Source organism: Rhinolophus ferrumequinum, chromosome X (genome assembly GCF_004115265.2).
Source record: "Rhinolophus ferrumequinum isolate MPI-CBG mRhiFer1 chromosome X, mRhiFer1_v1.p, whole genome shotgun sequence".
Classification (NCBI taxonomy): domain Eukaryota; kingdom Metazoa; phylum Chordata; class Mammalia; order Chiroptera; family Rhinolophidae; genus Rhinolophus; species Rhinolophus ferrumequinum.
In genome coordinates, this window is record NC_046284.1 from 24,814,004 (window position 1) to 24,837,206 (window position 23,203).

General features: G+C 44.5%; 1 protein-coding gene across 1 annotated transcript in view; it reads right to left on the reverse strand.

Annotated features, from left to right (window-relative positions):
• Window positions 1-22,734, reverse strand: part of ARHGAP36 (Rho GTPase activating protein 36) — a 31,291-nt gene extending 8,557 nt beyond the window's left edge. The window contains exon 1 of the mRNA XM_033116613.1: window positions 22,551-22,734. Within this exon, the coding sequence (XP_032972504.1) occupies window positions 22,551-22,608 (58 nt within the window). The 5' untranslated portion in view covers window positions 22,609-22,734. The remainder of the gene's footprint in view (window positions 1-22,550) is intronic.
• Window positions 22,735-23,203: the final 469 nt, after the last annotated feature.

Consider the following 23,203-nt stretch of genomic DNA (forward strand, 5'->3'; position numbering starts at 1 on the left):
TGGGTGAAATGGACATATCCATCTAGGTTAGGGGAACTGTAAATCTGTACAACTCTTCCAGAAAGCAAGCTGGACACATGAGTCTCAAGCCAAAAATCATCCCCAGGCCCTTTGACCTAGTAACTACCCTTCTAGGAATCTATCTTAGTGGAATCTTCCAACAGAGAGAAAAAAACATATTTACATGAGCCATAACAGTAACAAATTAAGGGGAAAAAAGCTAGCCCAGCAATGAAACTAGTTATATAAATTGTGGAATGGTTATAGTATGGAAAATTATGCAATCATTGAAGTGATATTTACAAAGAACTCTTAAACAACAAACACAAATGCAGAATTGTATTATGTTTACAACTATGTGAAAAAATACACATGAAAATAAAAGACTGAAAGAAATGCACTCAGATATTAACAGTATATGTATTATGTATTATACTGTCTATGGGATTTTGTTTGCCTTCTGCCTTTTATCTATTTACTAAAAATTGTGTAACTTAATTGTACTATTTTTTCATTAAAACAACACACATCATATTTGTACCAAAACATTTCCAGGACATTTCTAGGGAGACTCCCTATACAAGATTGCTGATCAGAGTGAAGTTTGTCTTAGTGTACTGGTAAACCTGTCCCTTCTCCGTGGTGCCCACTATCTCATACTGCTCCCAGGCTGCTCAGGATCCCTCAGTGGGGATCTCCCTTGACCCCACACATGATATCCTTTCATGCACAGGCTCATCTCTATTATTCTTTTGTTCTTTAGTTTATTCATTTTTAAAAAGCCTGCATTAAATGACCACTTTGTACCAGGCACTAAAGATTCAAATATAAGGGAGATGATATTACTCCTTTCATAACAGATTTAACTATGCAGTGAAGGAGATACACAGGTTGGCAATAATTTGCAAAACCTTGTGATAAGTCAATCAGCCAAGATATAAACAAAGTACCCTGAGAGCAGAAAGGAGGAAACATCTAAGTCTGCCTGGAGACAGGGAGGGGGGAGTGTCCAGAAAGAGAGAACAGCTTGTGCAAAGACAAGGAGATGGGAGAGAGGTTGTTACATTCTTAAAGCTGCATAAAGGAGATAAATCTGGATAGGCAGGGGTGACATCATGAATGTCCCTGTTAGCCATGTTAAAGAGCTGGACTTTCTCCTGAAGGCAGTAGGGAACTACTGCGGGGTTTTAACGGGGGTAATGGCAAACTTAGAGCTGCAGCTTGGAAAAATAACAGAGAATAGTGGAAATCCTGGTTTGGGTAGAGCCTGAAGTAGGTAGATCAGCCAAGAGGCAAGAGATGCTAACACAAGTCAGTGTCATGGAGCTGGAGCAGAGGATGAATTATATGGGTAAAATTTTCTGGACTTGTGGGAATTTTTTATTGTAACGGAAAGGAAAGAATTTAAGATAGCTCTGAAGCTTATGGTTTGGGTGAGTGTGTATATGCTGGCTCCTGACAGAGGAGATAATTTAGAACACAGGGAACTAAACCTTTTAGCAAGAAGGGAAGTAGTCACATGCCCCTTTTCTGAGCTTCCCTTTCCCATGGAGTTTTATGATGACAGTTTATGTATTACTGGGAGACGGGGGGGAGTTAAATTCCAAAGATCAGGTTATGTGTCTTTGCCAGAGAAAGGTAGGTAGGAGTTTATCATTCAATAATCCATATAAATGAGCTCTGTCCCAAAAAACAAACAAAAAAAGTCACCTTACTTTTGTTTCCAAAATTCCCTTTTGCCCACTTTCCTTAATGGTCAAAGTCACACATGTCAGAAATAAATGCTGGCCAGATAACTGAAGTGCAGTATAGAAAGGATGAGGGGTCTTTCTATGGCTTTTGAAATGAGCTAAAATGAAAATCCTTAGCATGGGTTTTTTAAAAAGGTCCTTCAGCTGCAATGCACCATCCCCTTTACCCAAAGTGAATGCCTAAGCCTGACCAACAAACTACATCCACAAAATGACCATTTTTTAACCAAAGGCATATGCACATAACCTAACCACAGTCCCAGAGTAAGCCTCTAACAATCCCTCATTCACAATAACAGGTCCAAAACCTGTTAGTCGAAGGTCTCTTCCTGACACACACAACCTAGCTCTGGTTTATTTTTTCTAACATTGCTCCCATCTCCCATTGTCCCAGTTCAGACATTTTTGTACCTGTTTTGGAGTTGCAGTTATTTCTTCTTGCTGAAGCTTACCAAATCTGGTCATCCAAAGAGCATAACTCGTACTTTCACCCAAAAATCAAGATGAAAATCAATTCCTTTCCCCCTGCCAAAATAAGGTAAGAACAAACAAGAAAATCTCACAATAACACCAGCCAAAAACAGAGAGAGGAAAGCCTTTGAGAGATGAGTCAGCCTAGATGCTTACAATTCCGAAGGAAATCAAAGGCCTTAGAATAAACCGTTTGTCATTGCCTCCTGCTCAAAGATACAGGGCTAAACTTAAGAGCAGTCATATGCCTCAGTTCTGCCAGCAAAATTGACACTGTCTTGTTTACTTTCAACCCTCTCAAGGCAACCCTCTCAAGGCACCAGTAGAATACATGACAGAAGCAGAGTTAGGAAGGCCATTGTGCCCAGACAAGAAGCAGATGAGCAGGGTGAGGAGAGGAGACGAGTAAGCAGCCTTCAACATTATGAGAGAGGCACATAACAGGTTCACAAGATCTGAATACTTGTCTTCAGGCCTGACTTTCTAAGCTGAACACAAAAGGAGGCTCCTCACAATGAACAAGGTGCCAAGAGACCTCTCTTGCTCCAAAGTGTCTTCTCCTTCCCCCAGCAGCATGCTATGGTGCTGACCTGAAGTGACCAAGTGATCTTGACATCAAAAGATACTCAAGAAGAAAGATGAAAGCAAGCCCTCTCAGTTTTGGCCTAGAATTCATTTGCAAAAAAAAATGTCCTTAGACAAATATCCTTGGTTTCCACTGGAGTTGCAACTAAACAGAACTGTGTTTGAAGCCAAGCTTCACAATTTCTTAGCTGTGTGACTTTTAAAAGTTAGTTGAGTTCTCTGAGCCTCAGTGGCTTCCCCTATAACGGTGAAATAATGCAGTACACATTTCAGCAGTTGTGTGAGAATTACATGAATAATGCATGTATGAATAAATACATTGATATTGAAGGTTCTTTGCAGAGGTCCTGACTTTACCAGAAAATATCAGGTTTCAAAAGTAATTACATAAAATTAGAATTTGTAGCAATGCATCTAACCACTTACTCTGATATAGCTCTACAAAATTTGAATTAAATTAAACAGGTAAAGAGATCTTGAAAGACTGTTGGGAATAGATCTTTCTTCTTCAATCTCCAATGGCATCAGGGTCAAGTATACAAAAAATACCTTATAAAATTTTGAAAAAATAACTGCATAAGTCAATTTTTCAAATGCTATTATTCAGATTAGTAAAATGTGTGTATGTCTCAAATTTATTTCTCTTTCAAACCATCCACTTTTACACTGTCACTGGCAAAAGAATGTATAATTTTATTTGGATCAGTAAAGGGGCTAGGATGTAAGCAGATATGAGGAGAGAGAAGTTGAACAAAGACCAGAGGCACACCCAGATCAAGTCTCCAGCAATACAAAAAGGGGAAACACACATGAGTGGAATCAAGCTTGTTCCTCACGTCCTCCCACAATGCATGGTACAGATGGAGACACAAATTAACGTCAGAAAGGTCACCTTCTTTGACATTGCCAGGACAGAAAGGCTTTCAGCTAGGCATAAATCCATAACCTTCACAGTTTGGAAGACTAATTTACTCTGCTGACCTTATGAAATAGGGATGACGCACTGCTCCCTAGTAAACACCTATGAGAAAAAGGTAAGGAACTGCATTGATATCATTGTTTGACTCCTTATGAGGATTCAATTTTTATAAATTACAATTTTAAAATTATAAATTTTATAAATTCAAAATTTATAAATTAGTCACTTCATGGCATCATCAGAATTTTGCTCCAAGCCTCCAAGAGCTCTTCAGAGTTTGAGAAATTGCTAGTGGACAGTGCTGGGTGGCCAGGAGGCATTGCTTCTGTTATTCGAATGTCTGCAGGCAGTGACAATGGATAAAGACATCCCCATTACTATATCACAATACAAGAAAGAAAGGTCTCTAGATGAAAACATTTGGGCACCAATTTTGTCTGATGGCACATAACCTCATTCATCCCTGAGCATTAATGAGTTAGCCTTCAAGTTGTTGTCCTATAGCCTCTATTTCAGCAAAGGCAGCAGATGTAATGAACAAAATGGCTCATTTTATCCTATGCAGTGGTGATGTCCCAAGATAATTAAATTTGGGGACAGCATTCTTCAATACCGTGTTTCCCCGAAAATAAGACCTAGCCAGACAATCAGCTCCAATGCATCTTTTGGAGCAAAAATTAATATAAGAACCAGTCTTATTTTACTATAATATAAGACCGGGTATAATAATATAATATAATATAATATAATATAATATAATATAATATAATAATATAATATACCGGGTCTTATATTAATTTTTGCTCCAAAAGACGCATTAGAGCTGATTTGTTTGCTAGGTCTTATTTTCAGGGAAACGTGGTATGTGAAGTCAGCCCATCGTGCCATAACAGAAGCTCATAAACTAGAGGTAATACTGTTAAAATATATTGAGAAAAGTTCTGGCTTCAAAACAATAATGTTTCACGAACTGCTTAGAATATTAGAATGTATCAGAGATAAAAGGGACCTTAACCATCACCTAGTCGAAAGCTTCCATTCTACAGTTCAGAAAACTAAGACTTGGACAGGGACAGGGGTTTGCCCAAGACCACACAGCAATTTGACTGCAGAGTCTAGACAAGAACCCAGTTCTTCTCAATCGTAAGACTCTTTCCACTGCCCCATCCACCTTTGCTCTTAATAGCTGCAAAATAATACAAAGCTAAATAATGAAATCAAAAGAATGGACATATAATCAAAGCCTGATTTGATAAGCCAGGAGAGTTCTTATCTGAAGGCACAAAGCCACTACAAATTACAATAACTTTGTAAAATAGGTACAGTCGTAATTCTATAGAACGTGGCATGCCCTTTTTAAATTTTATTGACCAAAGAAACAACTCAAGCTCAGGATAGTGAAAGTCAATCTTTATGTCATAAATATCCCAAAGGATAGTGTAAATAAGGTGATGTGGCATCAACTACAAGAATGTATATATATATATATATATATATATATATATATATATATATATATATCTTCATTATTATCTGTAGTGTTAGAGTGCATAATAGTACTGGCATCACAAGCTGTGTTACCATTTAATCCTTTTTTCTCCCTTTTGGTTGCTGCTTCTATTATGTTATTGCAGAAAAATTAAAAAGTGAGATGTTCCATCAGCAAGAGGTAAAAAAAAAAAAAAAACCTAATTTGTCTTGTGCCTTGTTTTCTCAAAAGCTTTCCATATGTCCATTATCTCCAGACCCTAGCACATAGTAGGTGTGCAATATGTGTTTGTTGGGTGAATCATATGACTATAAACTCTAAGGGTTTTGAAGAACATAAAGGTCTTATAATTAAAACAGCTATTTGTTATTCATGGATAAATGAATCATGCCATTTTATTCTCACAACAACCCCTGGGAAGGAGGTAAGTTGGGTGTTATGTTTTCCCTTTTCACATATAACAACAAACTAGGACTCTGGAGAGGTTGTGACTTACCTGAAATTGCACAAAATTGCCATGGAAGAATATCATCGGGGAACCAGCTGTCCCTACCTATCCTCAGGCCTGGCCTTGTTCTTCCCACTAAACCACAGTATTTATTAGTATGCATCACCAACATCTGCCGCCTGTAACTGGGACAGTCTGGATCAAACTTTCCTGCTTTCCTAAGGAGGTGGCTGGATTTATACACACAATTCTTGAAAATTGGGAATAAAGGTAGATGAGTGGTAGATTAGACTAGATAGATAGATTCATAGATAGAATAAATAAATAAGATAGAGAGAGAGAGAGAGAGAGAGAGAGAGAGAGAGAGAGAGAGAGAGATACCTAATGATGGTGAAGAAGATGGTTTTGAAGAAGACTATTATCAAAGGCAGAGGAAAGGAATAGATAGAGCAGAAAGGCACCAAAAGCTCTATATATTCCTCCCACAACATCTTTCACTCCAGCCCACCTCCAAGTTTACAGCATAACATCCTGAAAAGGTCCTGAAGTATGGACTACAACTTGTGTTCAAATCCCAACCTCACCACATATAAGTTCACATGCTTACCAACTTAGTGACTTGGGGCAAATTATCTCACTTTTCTGGGCCTCAGTTCCATCATCTTACAAAATAGGAATCATGATACCTATTAGGTATGGCTGTGATAAAGACTAAATAAGAGATAGAATGGAATGAAAAAATCCTCCACAGGGTACAGTGTTGTACCAACGTAGGGAATTGCCCTTCAAAATACCCGAGAGTCAAATTTGAGAGGAAGACTGAGCAGAAGTGCTACTATCTGGAATGAGGCAGATAATGCCTCCATTGGAGAATGCCCTCCTACTATCCTTTGAAGGCAAAAATGGATACTCATTCCCTGTTAACAGGAAGCACACTTTCAGAAGGGATGAGTTAAACTGTTTCTTCACTGGGTCTTTCAGGACCAGATATGCAAGGCAGTTAACTGAAGGGATAGGGGGATTAGTCTAGGCTGTAATGTAGAAAAAAGTTAATCAGACCAAAAAAGAAATTTAATCCCTACCTTTTGCTTCCTCAGCACAGTGTGCAAGCCATCCATGCCAAGGATGGTGGAGGAAAAGGGGTAGCCATCTAGAGTGGAAAGCCCCACTTCCTGTCCTTGGAATCTTGCAACCTAGTTGAGGTTACATAAATGTCAAGAGTCTGAAGGACTATCAAGAAAGGCCCATGGGTCTAACATCATCCTTCCCTGCACTGATTTAAGTACATTTCCTCTCCTTTGTTCCTTTAAAGAACATCAAGAATTAACTGTTTCCTCAGGTTCACCAGCCCTGAGCAGACCTTTACTCAGTCTTAGGTTTTCAGTATGCACTCAGTAAACTCTGATTAATTTTCCCCATCTTCTCAACTTTGCTGGCCCACTAAGCCCCGCTCTTTAAGACCACTCCCTTTCAAACACACACATTCCTTCTCACAGACATCCATGCATACATGCATCCTCATGTTCTCTCACATATGCAATTTTACACACACACACACACACACACACAGAGAGAGAGAGAATAGACCTCTCCGATGTATTCAATTCAACAGAAGGAAGGAAGAAAATGAGACTCTGAATTAAAGGGAGGGCCATTAAGCATTTGGCCCTCCAGACCACAGGTAGGGCATCTACAGAGTGCTCATGAGAGAGAAAAGATCAATGGGACACTCCCTTAAACCATCTGGACAGAGGCTTGTCAAGGAAATCTTCAGAATAAAGTTGTTTTGGGTCTCTGTGCTCAGAGCTACCCCTCCTCCATCTTAGTTCCCCAACCCCCACCTGCTTCTCTTCCTCTTTGATTGTATCTTCCCCAAACAAGCATCCCATTTTCTGCCAGTTTTCTTTTCCAAAATCCTGTCTGAGTGACTGTCACAGGGAATTAGGGCTGTTGGAGATGTTTTCCAGATAGTTTTCATAATAAGAATAGTATTTTAAAACTACATTAAAATAGCCACATTTAAAAATATATATATTAATGCTTGTCTGTCTAACTACCTATCTAACCCTCTTCAAAATTAGACTACTGTCTTGGCTATGATGCAATGAAAAAAGTCCTAGACTGGGAGTCAGGAGGCCTGCCTAGTTACTAAGCAGCTGGGTGGCCTTTGACAAGTTGGTGAGCATCTCCAAGCCCTAAACACAGCCAGGACAAATTATTATTATCCTGTTTATTTAAGAACATGGTAGAAACACAGTCCTCATATCTGCAGTCCTTGATTCTTCTACAGGACTAAGCCAGCTCTAGGACACAGGGCGATAATGCCACTGCCACAGCTGGAAAGAGAAGGCGACTTGGGCCCTCTGCAGACCAAAAGGCCCCAGAGTGTGTGTGTGTGTGTGGGGGAAGTAGGGAGGTGGAGGGGATCCTAAGTGGGTCTTCCTTTTTCCCTTCCTACTGGAGCCTCAGCCCTGCCAGGCTGCCAGCCCTGGACCCTGAGCAAGGCGACAGCAGAGGGAATGGCGAAGGGGGAGGAGGAGAGGAAGGAGAGTAGAGAAGAGGGGAGGACGAGAGGGGTGGGAACTGACCGGCTGGCCAGCCGCAGACCTTGCGCCTTCCCGCCTGGAAGGGTGGTCCTGGGCCCCTGGCTGCCCCTGTGCTGCAGAGCTTGGGATGCTTGAGAGAGTGCAGAACCTGCAAAATTAAACAAAGCCCCTCTGCGCGCAAAGACCACTCTTCGCGCCTACCCTTGCCGAGAATTCGAAGAATTAAATCTTTTGCGTGAGCAAAAACCCGGGCAACTTGTTCAGCAGTCTCAGGCTTTCTCTCCCTCCCTCACGTCTGGCTCTCCACTCGAAGTGCCCTCATCTCCCACTCTAGCCCCACAACGGGCTGCACTCAGGTTCCTAGAGTGCCCCTGCACTACCTCTTGGCGACTCTCCTGGTCCGACCCGGAGAACAAGTGGATGTGTGACCAGCTGGTCAGTCCTGCAGCGTGGCCAGGGCCTGTCCTGGGAAGAGTTGCAGGTACTGCTAGCGCTTAGTTCTGCGGCTCAGGTTCCCCCACTCTGTAAATCCTTTTGCAGAGGGGCAGGGGCTGATTCATAGCAATTTTACACGCAGCAGCCAGCTCAGTGCCTTACGCATACCTGTTTGCTAAATCCCCTTGGCTACTCCCTCTGTTTCTAATTGTACCCCCACAATCTCCTATAGCTTCATTCAAAGCTGATTCCTTTTTCAAAACTCATCCCATAGGTCTCTTCTTCTCAGTACTCTGACTTTCCTCTTCCTTGGCAGTGGCAAACAATCTCACATTACAGGTGAAAGAAAGGAAAACATGGAGGTTCACATGGCTAAGAAACTTACTGAAGGACACAGAGCTAATTAGTGGCAGAGCAAAGAGGAAGGTCCATAACTCCTGGATCTCAGCTCAGCACACTTTTTTTCTACTCTTCATTGTTGCTTTTCTGCCCTAACTTGTATGGCATTGGAGGACAGGGAACATCCCTTGTTGGACCTATGCACACAAGGACTGCACAAGGAACAACAACCTCCCCTCCTTTTCTCACTCTTCCTCCTCCTTGTTTCCCATCTTGACCAGGGTCTCTGATCTTCCAGACTCAGAGACAGAAAGATCATTTGTTCAAAGTTCAATGAGCAGCAAGAGCAAATGAAGCTAACTTCACAAAGTCCTCTACACATCTGGATGAGAATGATCTCAGTACTTCCTCCCAGCACGCACACACACACACACACATACACACACACAACTAGTCTTCATCATTTTTTTTTCTATTTTGTTGGCACTTGGAGAGGTCAGAAGTCCATCCACACCTGCTTGAACCATTTTACCTTCTAACACCTCTTCCAAAAATGCCTTTTAATCTGCAGCCCAACAATCATATACAGATCACTATTCAGCCAAGCAAAAATCTATTATTCATAAGCACTAAATATTCTCATCTGACGCAACAAGAGCAATATAGGTTTGTAAATGCAAGATCTCAAGTGGGGAGAATTTCAAATACACGATTACACCCCCTTGAATTGAATTTTCTCCTCTCCTGGGCAAAGTAAATAAAAAAAGGGAGAGTGCTGTTGACAGAGAGGGACAGGAATGGAAAAGAAAGAGGAGAGGAGAGTGAAGAATGTCAGACTGTGTATGAGCGCGGCAAGAGGGAAATAGAGGGAAAGAGAGCCTAGGTGAAGAAGAGAAGGAAGAAAGGGGAAAGGAAAAGATATAGGGCAGCTGCTGACTCCAGGCATGCATAGGTACTGGGGTAGCCCAGGAAGACATGGACTTATTCCCCAAAAGCTCAGAGATGTGGCTCTTAAAGATCTGGATTGGAAGTGATATCTAGAAGCCCAGTGGCAATTCTCATCCCCTAGAAACAGGAGAGAGCTTCTGGCTCTGGCTGAAGCACTGGTGGCGCTCTTTAAGTACCACCTCACCAACATCACTACCGCGAAGATGCCCTCTTCCCCTCCTCTTCCTTCCTAGCCCCCCCCTTTCCTCCCTCCGCAGTAATTAAATAAATCTTACCCAACACAGGATCAGGGAAGTATTCCCTTGCATTTAGAGAGGATCTCTCCCTCTCCTCTTGCCGAAAATGGGCTGGGTGCTGCCCCTTTATACATTCTAGAGCACCAGATCATGAGAGGGGGAGAAAGGGAGGGAGCAGCAGTTTGAGGCCAGTCCAATTTGTCTCTGGCATACTCTCTCTCTCTCTCTCTCTCTCTCTCTCTCTCTCTCTCTCTCTCTCTCTCTCCCCCTCCCCCCCCCTCTCCCCTTTTTACTTTTTGTGTGTGTGTGTGTGTGTGTGTGTGTTTCTGTAACCCCTCCTTCTGGCCCTGGCAGCTCTGCTCCCATTCCTCGCCTGCAGCATCCTGCAGCCAATTCCCCCACTCTTGTGATAAAATATTGATATTGGGGTACATCTATCTGGTGATGCTTGCTTTCTAATGTGAGATATAAGAATGATATAAGTGGGAAAGATTTGACTCGAAGGTGTTTGGGCATCATGGAAGATGAAAAGAGAAACCCACCCAGGTAGCCAACTGCCTTGCCAGAAAAGCAACACAGGTTGACTTTGGGGACAGCTGGGAGACATGATTTGAACCCGAGTGCATAGAGAGCCAGTAGGCAGAGGATTGACAGGTTGTTGGTTTGGGTTACAATGATAGTCTTGATAACATAAATGCATAAAGCTTGCATAATATATTAGAAAGAAGGAGGATGGCTGACTATCACTCAGCCTCAAGTTTTCTGAACTGCAAAATAGAGGAATAAATGTTCACACCAAACACTGGGGGGGAAAGTGTGTGAAATAGCACTGGTAAAAAACTTAGCACAAAACTGTGCACAGAGCCCCTTGCCCCCTTAATTTCCTTCTGGAGTTGGGCACAGGAAAGACAAGGGCTTGCCTAAGGTCACACAGTAAGTAGCAGAGTCAGGATTGGAACCCACGTCACCCAAACATACCCTCAGGAAAGGTGCTTTCCACTTCACTTCCTCTGCTAAGAAGGCTGCCAGGGCTACCCTTCAGGACTTGGTGGGGGTGAGAATGGGAAGGTGGGTTAGGAGCTGACTCTATGAATAAGTATATAGACTCTATCACTTAGTGCCAGCCTCAAGGGCTCAGGCTTCTGCCTCATCCCCTTTCTCATCATCACTCAGGTAATCTCCCCATGCCATCATGGGTTGATTCATTGCCACTTTAGCGCCACCTCTACTGCCTAACTCTGAGACAGTGAGTCAGTCACCTTTTAGCTGGCCAGGGCCACTGCCCTCCAGGAAAGAGGCTTTCTTCTTAATTGACTGCAGAAACCTCAGTCACAGTGAGACAACACTCTTCAAGGCAGGCTTAGAGTTTCAGGGCTTTGGGAAGGAATAGAATAGACCCCTATCCAAAAGCCACTGCCCTCCATCCCCAAAGTACTTCGGGTGCTGCTGTTGGAGTCGTCCTTGTAGATTCCTTGTGATAAGTCTTTATGTGCCCTCAGTCTCAGTGTTTCTGAGAGATTTCACCCAGGGCTTTGCTTTGCCACCTGTACACAGCCTGTGCTGTGTCTGGCACTATGCTAGGCACTGGGGAGGCATAAGGTAGGAGGAGATGTCCTTGACACCCAATGAGTATTCACTATAAATATATATTTTTCAAAAAATTAACAGAAACAACTTAGAAAATGGGAGAAGAATACAGTGGGAGTAAATTAGGAAGTGGAGGAGTGGAGGTGATGTGTAGAATGGCTTCACTGCAGACCCAAAGACTCCACAACCTCCCAAATCTTTACCTTTGATGAAGGTGAGGGAGAGGAGGAGAGAATAGAAATCTCTGGGATCTTAACTGAGATAAGGGCATTACATAAGCGTTTTACATGTTTCCTCCTTTAAATTTTACAATCACCCGCCAGTTAAGCCAGTGATTTGCTAAGGTAGTCAGCTATGAAGTGGCAGAGCTGGGATTCGAACTTATAAAGACTATGAAGTCTATGCACTTTGCATGGCAAGGCGTCGCAGCGCATGGAAGTTCTCTTCCTCCATCTCTTCTTCACCCGCTATCCATTTCAACAGAAAGGAGGCCACCAGAGGACAGGAGCCAGATGGTCATCCGGATGCGGAGAATTCTGGAGTGACCCTTGTAGCCCTCGACAGTGGGAGGGGAGCTCAGAGTTTCCCGAAGGGGTTGCGCCAGAAGGGCAAAGCACCTTTAGCGTGTCTACCGCACCCTGCCGCCCATGGCTCCCTGGCCAAAGCCTCTGTTTTCAGGCGGTCTTGTGTACTAAGGAAAAAAGCTCGCTGACTGCGCAAGAGCTGTCTCGGGCTGGGGCTGGACTGCAGATAGACCTGACAAATTTGATGACATCAGCGGGGGGGAGGAACATTTATAACGCCCTACTATGTGTCCAGCGCGGTGTGACAGATTTCTCACAGTCATTGCCTTTTATGTAGAAAAGTAGTTGCTTTGCAAAATGGTGAGCTCTCCATTAAGACAAGCCTTCAAGCTAGATTAGAACAGGTTTCGCAAAAATATTGCGGATATAAACTTCTTGTTGAAACCCCCAACAGTTGTCCACTCTTTCAGGTAGGGGAAAAAGAAGCTTCCTCCCGTCCCAGGGGGAGGGGCAGAGGTCAAGGCAGTGAAGGGGTCTGGGGAGGGTGCCAGAAGGAGGAGCCTCCAGCGGGGTCTACTATACGCTGAATCAGGGTCCCCGCAAGCTCACCCGCCCGGCGCCAGCCACCCGCCAATGGATTCCTTGGACCTTCCAGTTTTCCTGGGTTCTGACTGGACCCAGCCTAAACCCAATTTACTCACTCCCTTTGCTTGGAAATGGGGAACAGGCGTGTCAATGGGGTCAAAGGGAAAAGACCGTCTGAGCCTGCACCACCTCGCCCGCTCATCCTCCTTCCTTCCTTCCCCTCCTCCCCTCCTCGCCCCCTTGTCTTCCGCCCGAAGGGAAGGAGGGGGCAGGCTGTGTGTGTATGTATGTATGTATGCATGTTCGCGCGTGTGTGCGCGCGCGCGCGCGAGTGCGGTACATCCGTGTGTGCATTCGGTGTGGCTGAATGTGTGTGTGGGTGTGCGTGGTGCGTGTTTTAGTTCAAGGGCATGGTGTGGAGTGTATTTGGTTTACCTTTGCACATGGAGCATGTGCTTGTGCGGTGTTTGTGTGTACACGCTTGTAGGTTGTGTTCCTTTCAGATTATAGTGTGATTATATGGGTGCAGTCTGGATGTGGGTGTGTTCAATGTATGTTTCTGCCGGGGTTGGTGGTCGTGCTGTGGTGAATGTGTATGTGTGCTGTGTGTGTGTGTTTGGTGTGTTTACCCTAGATACGCTGTGTCAATGTGGGTTTATGGGTGGTGTTTGCTGTGGTGTGTAGTGTGTGTGTTCATGAGCAAGGTGTTTTTATATGTTAGACTACTTAAGGTGTGTGTCTGTTCAAAGGTTTGTGTGTGTGTGTGTCTTTGGGTGTGATGTGTTCATGTGTGTGGTGGGAATGCATGTGGCCAGTGTCTGTGCTCAGTTGGAGGTCTGGAAACCGTGTGTGTCTTGGAGGGGGGATTGCAGTGTAAGTGCACGGGTGTGTTTGAGAGCACGGGGTAGTCTAGAGAACCCAGGTGATCCTGTGCTTGTTTTTGTTTTAATTGGAGTGTGTGGGGTAGGGGGCGTTGCTCCAGGACTGGGACAAGGAAGAAGTAGGGGCCGCTACCAGGGCAAGGTCGATGGCTGGCTTGATATGCCTGGTCTTAGCCCACCCACCGCTGTGCGCGAAGTCCTGCTGGGGCAAAGTTTGTGAGCTTACCTGGCTGCTCAAAGGAAAGAAGAGGAGGGCGCCGCACGTGATTGGTCAGGTAGGGCGCCTAGGGCGCAGTGCAGGGGCTGGTGGGAGTAAACTGGAAAGATTCTTGGTCATTTCCCCACCCCAACCCAACCCAACCCCCGCCCCCAGTAGACCCCACTTTGTGCCCAGCAGAGCCCAACTATTTGCGCAGGGCCTGACTGTTTCACACCTCCTTGGCTTTGTGTGGGTAAATCCTGTTGCCTGGAATCCCTCTCCCCCTGGGTTTCTTGACAGACTCCTTACTTTTTAACACCTAACTCAAGAGTCACAAAACTTCCTCTGCTTTTCTGTACTCCTCCCTCTCCATTGAGGGCTCCCTCCTTTGACCCACCATAGTTACATTGTTCATACTTCTTATGATATGATCATGCATAATTGCAATTATTTGTCTCTCCTTTTAAAATCTGAGTTCCTGTAGAGAATGCCTGGTATATAGCAATAATAATAATGAACGTAATAATAATGTTAGAATTTATTAAAGCACTTATTGTGTATCAGGCACTGTGGTAAGTGTTCCTACATGCATTATCACCTTGAGTCCTCATAATGACTCTATGAGATAAATGGAGCTATGATTATCTCTGTTTTCACATCACACATCAAGCTCAGAGTAGTTAAGTAACTTCCCCAAGGTCACACAGCCAGTAAGAGGCAGAGTTGGCATTTGAACCCAGGTCTGCCATGCTCTCTAAATCTTTCTTCTATACCAGGCAGCCTCACCAAAGGTCCTCTGATTCATGCTAGACATTGAAGTCTCTATCAAACAGTATCATTTCCCAATAAGTCTTTCTTTTAAGTTTACTGATAGCACGAAGCGTGCTCAGCATAATTACTTTCTTTGTCTCTCAGACAGCTGATACCTCTCCACCTAATTACCTGCTTTGTTGACACCTCAAAATCTGTAATTACTCTAGGCTCATAAGCACCTCACCAGCTCCAGTTCTAGGAGCTCTCCTGAGGCTGGGTATGGAGGGGAATGGAGTAAGGATTCAGGACGGAGTAAGGGAATCATTTCACATCCCCCTCAGACCCTTTTTCTTTTAATAGCATTACCACCAGAAATTGGTATCCAGTAAATTTCAAACAGATCAATCATTTCCAAATAAAACTGCACACAGAAAAGCAAGCAGAGACCACTCAGAAAACATTCCTGAATGGGCCCAGTTTTGTATTATTCATAATTGGGGGAACACTATGCCTGCCTAATGGGGCTCATGCTGCCATAATGCCTTCTAAGCAGCCTCATCTGAGAAATCCAAATTAAAACAACACATTGCATTCTGGAGACCACATTTATTGGGGAGGGGGGTTGGCTCAGTCACAACGAAAGGGCCGCTGGAAGCACTGGCTTCCAGCTCAGCCCCCAGGGAACCAGCTTCCAAGAGGTCAGCGGGTAGATAGAGAAGGACAATTCAATGGTGGTGAGTCACTTTGAAACTTTCTGGGGTAAGGGGGAGTGAGAAGCGAGATTTAAATTGCTACTGTTATTATTGTGCCCTTTCAACTGGCACAAATGAGCCTGGTGTGCAGATGAGAAGCAGCTGGAACATCCATAAAGCCTGCCCCTCAAGCTGGGCCTGGGTCAGCACCTCATCCTGGGTGGGCATTAAAAGCATTGTCTAAACTCTTATGTAGCCGGTAAGTCTCCTTTTGAAAAAAAAAAAAAATCTAGAGAGGCCAGTCAAAGTTATGCAGGACACGGAATAGCTGAAGCCCCTTGGTTAAGTCCCTACAAGTCTCAGGCACTTGGCTTCCGTGCTGCTGCGGGAGCCAGTCTGACACCTCCTCACTCTCCTCTGAAGATACCAGCTTCACGTCCACTTTCTCACACTCCCTCAGTGAGACCTCTCCCTGTTTGAAGATTCTCTCCCTTCCTCCCCATCCCCTACACACCCATCTACTGAACCACCTGTTTAAATGCTGTTGTGCAAGCCCCACCTGGATTCCTGAAGACTATCTGGTTCACTCCAGCTCAGTGTTCCTACCTGTGAAATGGAGGGCAAACCTCAACTTTTATGAAGCCAAAAGTTCCATGGCTACGACTCCAAAGATGCAATCCTGGACCAGAGGCTCTAAATTAGTGTAATGGAAGGCTATCGTCAACACGCCTCCACCCCAACCCTTATAAATGGTGGGATACAAAGGGCTTCCAGGACCTCTGTCAACACTGTCACCACCATGGGATACACACACACACACACACACACACACACACACACACACACACAACTTTCCTTGAAGCTTAAAAACCCCCACTTTAAGCCTCTCTTTAAAGTTCATAACATGGATATTATATGGGAAATTGTAAAGGTGGAAAAATGCTTTGATAACCCCCATCACTGCCAAATGTAAACAGAGATTTGCTTGTTTTCACCCTAAAAAAACAAGAACCTATAAGAGCAGGGCATCAAAATGTGAATTTTATTGAGGAGAGAGACCTTGGTTTCCCCCATCAGAGTAAAACCCTTTCAAGATCAGGACCTTCATCTTTTCAGTGGGGGCAGAGAAGCTTTGGATGGAGACAGCTTTGAGTTTTTAGCCCAGCTCCATCTTACTTGCTGTGTGATCTTGGCAAGGTTATTTCATCTCTCTGAACATCAGATTTCTCATCTATAAATTGGAGATGTCAACACCTGCCTTAGAAATGCCCACATGACTGAAGGAGGTAAAATGTGTAAAGCAGCAGCCAATTGCCTAATATGTATAGCCAATGTTCAAGAAAAGATTAGCTAATTCCCTCCCTTGCTTACCCCCTCCCCTTTCTCATATAGCCCAGACTGTCTCAATCGGGGTGTTTAGGGACTGAAACTGACTGACTGAACTGCCAATTTTCCTCATTACTGGTTTGTCTGACACTCTTGAAATAGCCCCTCTTCTTGGAGGATGATGTTTTGATCAGCCTAATGCAACCCCGGAAGAATTGGACCCTAAGTCCAATTCTCACTCTGCAGTTTCTCCTGGCAGTGTTAATGAGAGAAAGGTTTCAGATGTACTACTCCACACAGCAAAGTTTCAAACTACCTGCTCAGCATCTAGAAATCCCCCACCCCAACTATGGACTGAGCTCCCCAACCTTATCTCCTAAATACGTGCTGTTGTGTTCAAGACAATAACAGCATGAATATTTCCTGGCTAAACTGACCTACCATTCTTGTTGTTTTTCTCACCTCTACCCTAGAAATTAAGAAATGTTCCCAAGGCCAAACTTTTTCTAGCAGCCATCAAAATTGGGGGATAGATGGGACAATAAGGAGAAAGATGTGAAGCTTCTGTGATATACTTTGCAGCACCTAAAATACAGCTCCAATTGGTTGTTATTTATCTGTTTGCAGTTAATGGAAGATAAAATCTAACCCTTGCAAAAAATAGTAAAGTGAGAGAAGACCACAATCTGTGCCCTTTCCTTTCTGATACTGTTGCTTCCCTCTAGAGACAAAAACAAGTTATTACAAGCGAAAGCTGCATTAAAGAAAGGAGTGGTGGGGGAAGTTTAAGAAATTGAGTTTAGGGGGTGGATATAATCCCAGGGAGGGACAAAGAGGCTACAGAGTAGAGAAGTATTGAGATTCATGGCAAAGAAAGCTCTGAGAGGTTGGGCTTCAGGTGTTCTATGCCTTCAAGTCCTCCTTCTCCTTCACCTTTCTTACTAATCCTTCATACTACCACTCACTAACCCTAGCCTCCAACATGCAAGTTAATCCATTAGTGAGCCTCTCTGAGGATTTAGGGATTTAGAAAAACTTCTCCTGCTCCTTCCTGTGTCTGCTTCTGAGGAAGTGCTGGAGCCTCCACTTTGAGGAGGGATGTGGGAGGAGTAACAATTAAGGGTCAGCCGTACCATACAGAGAATAATAGTTGGATTCAGGATAGGCCCTCACCATTTAATAAGCTTCCCTTAGTGCAGGGGCCTACTGGTTGTTGGGTGTTGGGTGCCCATCCCGAGGAAGCTGTGTGGTTTCTCAAGAGGTGTATCTGAGATGTGACAGTAGCTGCCAAGGTTCATCAAACATGCCATCTACCTACTTCTACTGCTACATGTGAGAATAAATTATACTGCCAGAAGGAAACAGAAATTGTGTCTTAGTGACTCAGAGCACCAGCAATGATGACACAAGTGGCATTTGCATGGAAATTTCCTGTTAAAATGTGAACCTTTTCATAGAAAGGAATCTATAAGTAATAGATCAAAGACCAGAATTTGGACTCTTGGCAAGGGAACATCATCAACATCACATTGATCACCTCATAAATATCTGCTGCATATCAGCATAGTGCTAGGAGCTTTGCAAATGTGATCCCTTTTAATCTCATTCAAGCTTTGAAATCAGACCAAAAGAAGTTGTAATCCTCCCCCACTCACTGTGCTAGAGTGAGCGAGTTACTGAATCTCTCTGAACTTTTGTCTTTAAAATAAGCATAATAATACCAGAGAGTTGTTAGGAAAGTTAAATGAGATTGTTTATGTAAAGTGGTTCGTACATAGTAAATATTTGGAGAAGGAATAAAATGCATCTTTTGATACCTGAGTTGTAGAAGGCATTTAATAATAATAATAATAATAATAATAATAATAATAATATTTATAACCTGGAAAAGTTGGCATTATTAAATCATTTTAAGAGAGGTTGAGTAACTTGCTCACAGCAACACTATAAAAAGCAGGCCTGGGATTCAAACCAGTTCTTCCACTTCCCGCCCATTGTTAGGGGACACTTCATGATCATTGGGAAGATCACATTTGGCTTACCTAATCTAATCTTTACATTTAAACGAAAATTCGAAGGAATAAAATCCCTCATATTAAACTCTGTGCAGCAGGATTCTAGATCATTGCATGGATTGTTTCCATAACCTAGGGCTTCCATTAGCCTTTTAAAAACCTGTTCTAATTATGAGAGTGATTCAAGCACAAACCTGATAGAGATTTTAGGAAACAGAAAAAAATTACTATTATTTCATCAGCTTAATAGAATCTCTTACTTTATTTACTTTGTTGCTGAATTTTTTTCCAATAGTACAAAAATGCATATTTGGCACAATTATAATCATACTGTTCTCCATATTGCTACCTATTCTTCATAAACATCATTTTTATAGCTGTAGACTAGTCTAACGAGTGGATTTGTTATATAGTTTATTTAATCATTCCACTATTATTGGACATTTAGGTTGCCTTACTAGATAAGTGTGAAAAAAGGAATGATGTTACTTTCACCATTGCCATAATCACCCTCCGGGACCTGGTGTCCTGCTCTATCAATGCCCGATATGCTTTCTGTCATTTGATATTTAAGTGTGATGAATGTCAGCTCTACTGCTGGAGCCTGAGGTACATTTGCAAGAGTATTATTTTCTGCCAGTTTTCATCACACAGATCCTGCATTTTATCCTCATGGTGGATAAAGTGTGGAATAACGTAGAAACCTAAGCTCTAGATTGTCACATTTTTTCCCTGTGGCAAAATATCTTTTGAGGTGCATCCAGTGATTTACAATGGAACTCTGGGAAGTCCTGCCATTGGTGAATGGGGGTGCTCATCTGATACCGTGACTCAGGGAGTAGGGTGTCTCATTGGCAAATTGGCTCCAGCTCTGGAAAATGATCCTGTTGCAGTTCAACCAGACCTGGCTTCAGCAAATCGATTAGGTCCCATCTCCAAGGAAAGATCAAATTTGTATGTAAAGTGGACCCCAGAGTCCCTTCAACTTTAGAGTTTTGGCTGCTTTACAGAAGTCCAATTGTCTGAGGTAAATCCAATGCCAAGAGTGAACTGGAGAGAGAATTTCAAATGGGTCAATTGTGCTGTCCCTTTCCCTGGGAAAGAAAACTATTCTGGGCCCCCATTCTTCCCAGAGCTCAATGATGCCTCTCCCAAATATCTTTATATGGTATTGCCCATTGCCCATTGCCACCCTCAAAAGATTGCTCTTACATACCAACTGTCTCCTGGGGAAGGGGAGAATGGGTGGGTGATACGACCAGCTACTTCTCCCCCACCTCTGACTCCCGAGGATTTCTGGAAGGCATTTGAAGGGAGGTACCAAGGGCAATTATAGTCCTACAGAATATAAATAGTTACCCACAAAAGTACCCTTTCATGATGCACAACATTTCTCAGGAAGAGTGCAATGAATGGGTTCTTACCAAAAAAGCTGTACTTATCTGAAAGCCATGTTATGTGACGTAAATGAGATCATATATGTAAGGGACCGAGCGTAAGGGGCAACACCTGGTAAGCACTTCACACATATTACCTAATATTGTATGAGTAATAGAGTTGGTGTAGGCATTGGTGTGCCACTGGCATATGTCGGGGCACAGGTTTCACCAGATTGAAAATGCAGCAGCAAATATAAGATCTTGTGCTTGGGTTCAAAATCCAACTAAATACACAATGAAGATCGTGAAAAGAATTTAGGTTTACCTTTTTAAAAAGAGTAGCTTCATTCGAAAGTATTTCCAATATAAATGAGCTATTTGTGTGAACTGTGTGGCATGTATATGTGTGTGGTGTGTATATGTGTGATATGGGTATATTTTGTTGTGTGTGGAAAGTATGTGATGCATGTGCTTTGTGTGTGTGTGTGAGAGTGTGTGTGTCTGTTCGTGACTTTGTATGTGGGCATGTGTGGGGGTGGGAATGTGTATGTATGTGTGCATTTAAGGCTATGGATCTGTGTACCATAAGTGTGACACAGGCTTCCAAAAGAGGGAAATGCAGCAATCCAGAACTATTAATTATAGGGGCACAGCTGGAAATCCTCTTTTGGCCAGGTCATTGGGCATTTTCAACTTGGATCATGTTCAAAGAAGAGCAGCTAGATGTGGGTAGGTGCCTTGCAGCCATGTCACATGTGAAATAGATGAAGGAACTAGGTGAAGGAACAGTTTTGGCCTGGATAAGAACAGGGGTGAGTGGGGGTGGGAAAACGGGGAGGTCTGACACTGTTCCCTTGGGAAAATCACAAAGGTCAGCTCCAGGTCCAAGACATAGATTTGGGTTCAGTTTAAGGAAAAGCCTTCTTTTCTAATAGACATGGCTGTCATTAGATGGGAATGCGCTTCCTGGTGTGATACTGACCCCCTCCAGTGGGGTTATTCATAAAGGAGACTTCATATCCTTGATCTCATCGGAATTACATGACAACCTAGTAGGCCAGGCAGGGGTGGACCTCCTTTTCCAGGCTTGGGTATTTGAGCCGTAAAGTCTTAAAAGGCACCTTATAAAGCTCCCTTATTTTATTATTATTTTTTTGACTCACCAGGATCACGTAAACAAAAAAATACACAAAACAAAAAATTAAACTGTGTTTGCACGTGCATCTCTTTCCTTCTCAGAGAACTTGTGGCCTTTCAGAGACTGTAGTTGAACTTGCTAAGCATGTTGCAGTCCCTTAGCAGTAGGTCAGACTCCTGGGATGGTTCTCAGTAGGGTGCTGGGGCTGGCAAGAACTAAAAGTAGGTTTCTGCTGCATTAAGTTGCTGAAGCCCCTCCTCTCTCCGCCTGTGAGGGGGCAGAGGAAAGAGGAGACAACCCCAGGTTTGGTCTACGGCTGGTGACCAATGACGCACTCTCACCAATATAGATTTTGGAGGTGGAGACTATGGAAAAACAGGTGGTAGTGGGGGCAGGTGGCAGCCTGGAGTGGGTGGAGCCTACCAAGGGGGAGTGAAGGACAGTGTGGGTGAGGGTCCTGGGAAATCCCAAAAAGAAAAGATCAGTCTCCTGAAACTTTAAGGAGGAAAAAATAATCAGTTTCCAAAATATACTTTATAGAAGCAGTTACAGGAAAAGGGTGAGATGCCACCCAGATATTTATACTGGTGCTTGGTCTTTGCATACCTATATCCTCAACTCCACAGGGAGAGGAGAGCCAAGCACTCAAGGAAAGACCCAGACTAAAGACCCCAGGCCTCTGCCATTGGGCAGGTTGGGGCAGTGGGCAGTTGGCAGAGCCTCAGTAAAACCAGATTTGCTGCCAACTCCTTGTATGACCTTGGGCAGGCCTTTCCCATCTCTGGGCTTCAATGTCATCATCTCTTAAATGAAGGGGTTGAATTCCATGACGCTAAGGGGCCCACGCTGATATTCTGCAGTTGAGATTGTGACAAGGGGGACAAATTTCAGGGCAAAAGGAAAACCCCCCATCTTCAGGGCACCTGGGCCCTGGATGCCCTGCCACGGGCGTTCATCCTTGGAACTTTAGGGCCCCTGAGTTGCGAATGGCGCTCCTGCGGGTCTGGCCCCACTGCTCTGGCTGTCGCTAAGGAAGGCTGAGCCAGCGGCTCCGCCCCCGTGCTCGCCCCGCGTCCTGCCGAGCCATTAGCACGATTGCTCTCTATTCCCGGCAAACCTGGTGATTTATGCGGGGCCTCGACGGGGCAGTCCCTTGAGCCAGGAACAATTAGCTAAAAGCCAGCGGGAAGGGAAGCAAGGGGGCGGCCAGCCAAGCCCCAGGGCACCCCGCCGGGGCTGCAGCCGCCGGCCGCCCCCGGCCAAGCGCCCCAGCCCCCCCTCCCGACTCGGTGAGCCCCACTCACCACGGCGGGGGCGGGGCTCAAAGGCAGACGCAAACAGGCAGTCCAGAATCCACGCCATGACCCACGCTGAGTGCCAGCGCTAAGCAGCCTCGCAACTAGCTTCCGCGCTGTCCCCAGCACTGTCCGCCCTAAGTAGCCCCGGTGACCACGCCCTGAGCCGCACCCTGCACCCAGCTAAGAGTGTCTTGGTCACCGGACACCTCGGGCATGTCACGAAGGGGGCAGGGCCTCAGGGGAGCCCCCCCACCCGCCGGAGAAGAGGCCGCTGGTCCCACAGCCCCTTCCCCCACGCAGAGGGAGGCCACTGCACAGCTCTTGTCCCGGGAAGTTCTGGCTGAGGACAGGACCCTGCCCATACCCCAGGGAGACCAGAGTCTGAGTGGAGACGCCATCTCAGTCCTGGTGAGCCCCGAATCTGAGAGGGAGGGGAGGTCCCTGCCCCCTGGATCCCTTAATCAGGTGCATAAAAGCGGGCCTGTCCCCAGAAGCTGGAATATGAGGGCGAGATGGTGCACCTGTCCCAGGGAGCCTCAGATCTGAGGGTGAGACTGTATCCCAGACCTAAGAAACCCAATGTTTTAACAGAGACATCATCCCAGCCCTCAGGAGGCCCAACCCAGGCGGGAAGCGGCATCTGCCCCAGGAGCCCTGAA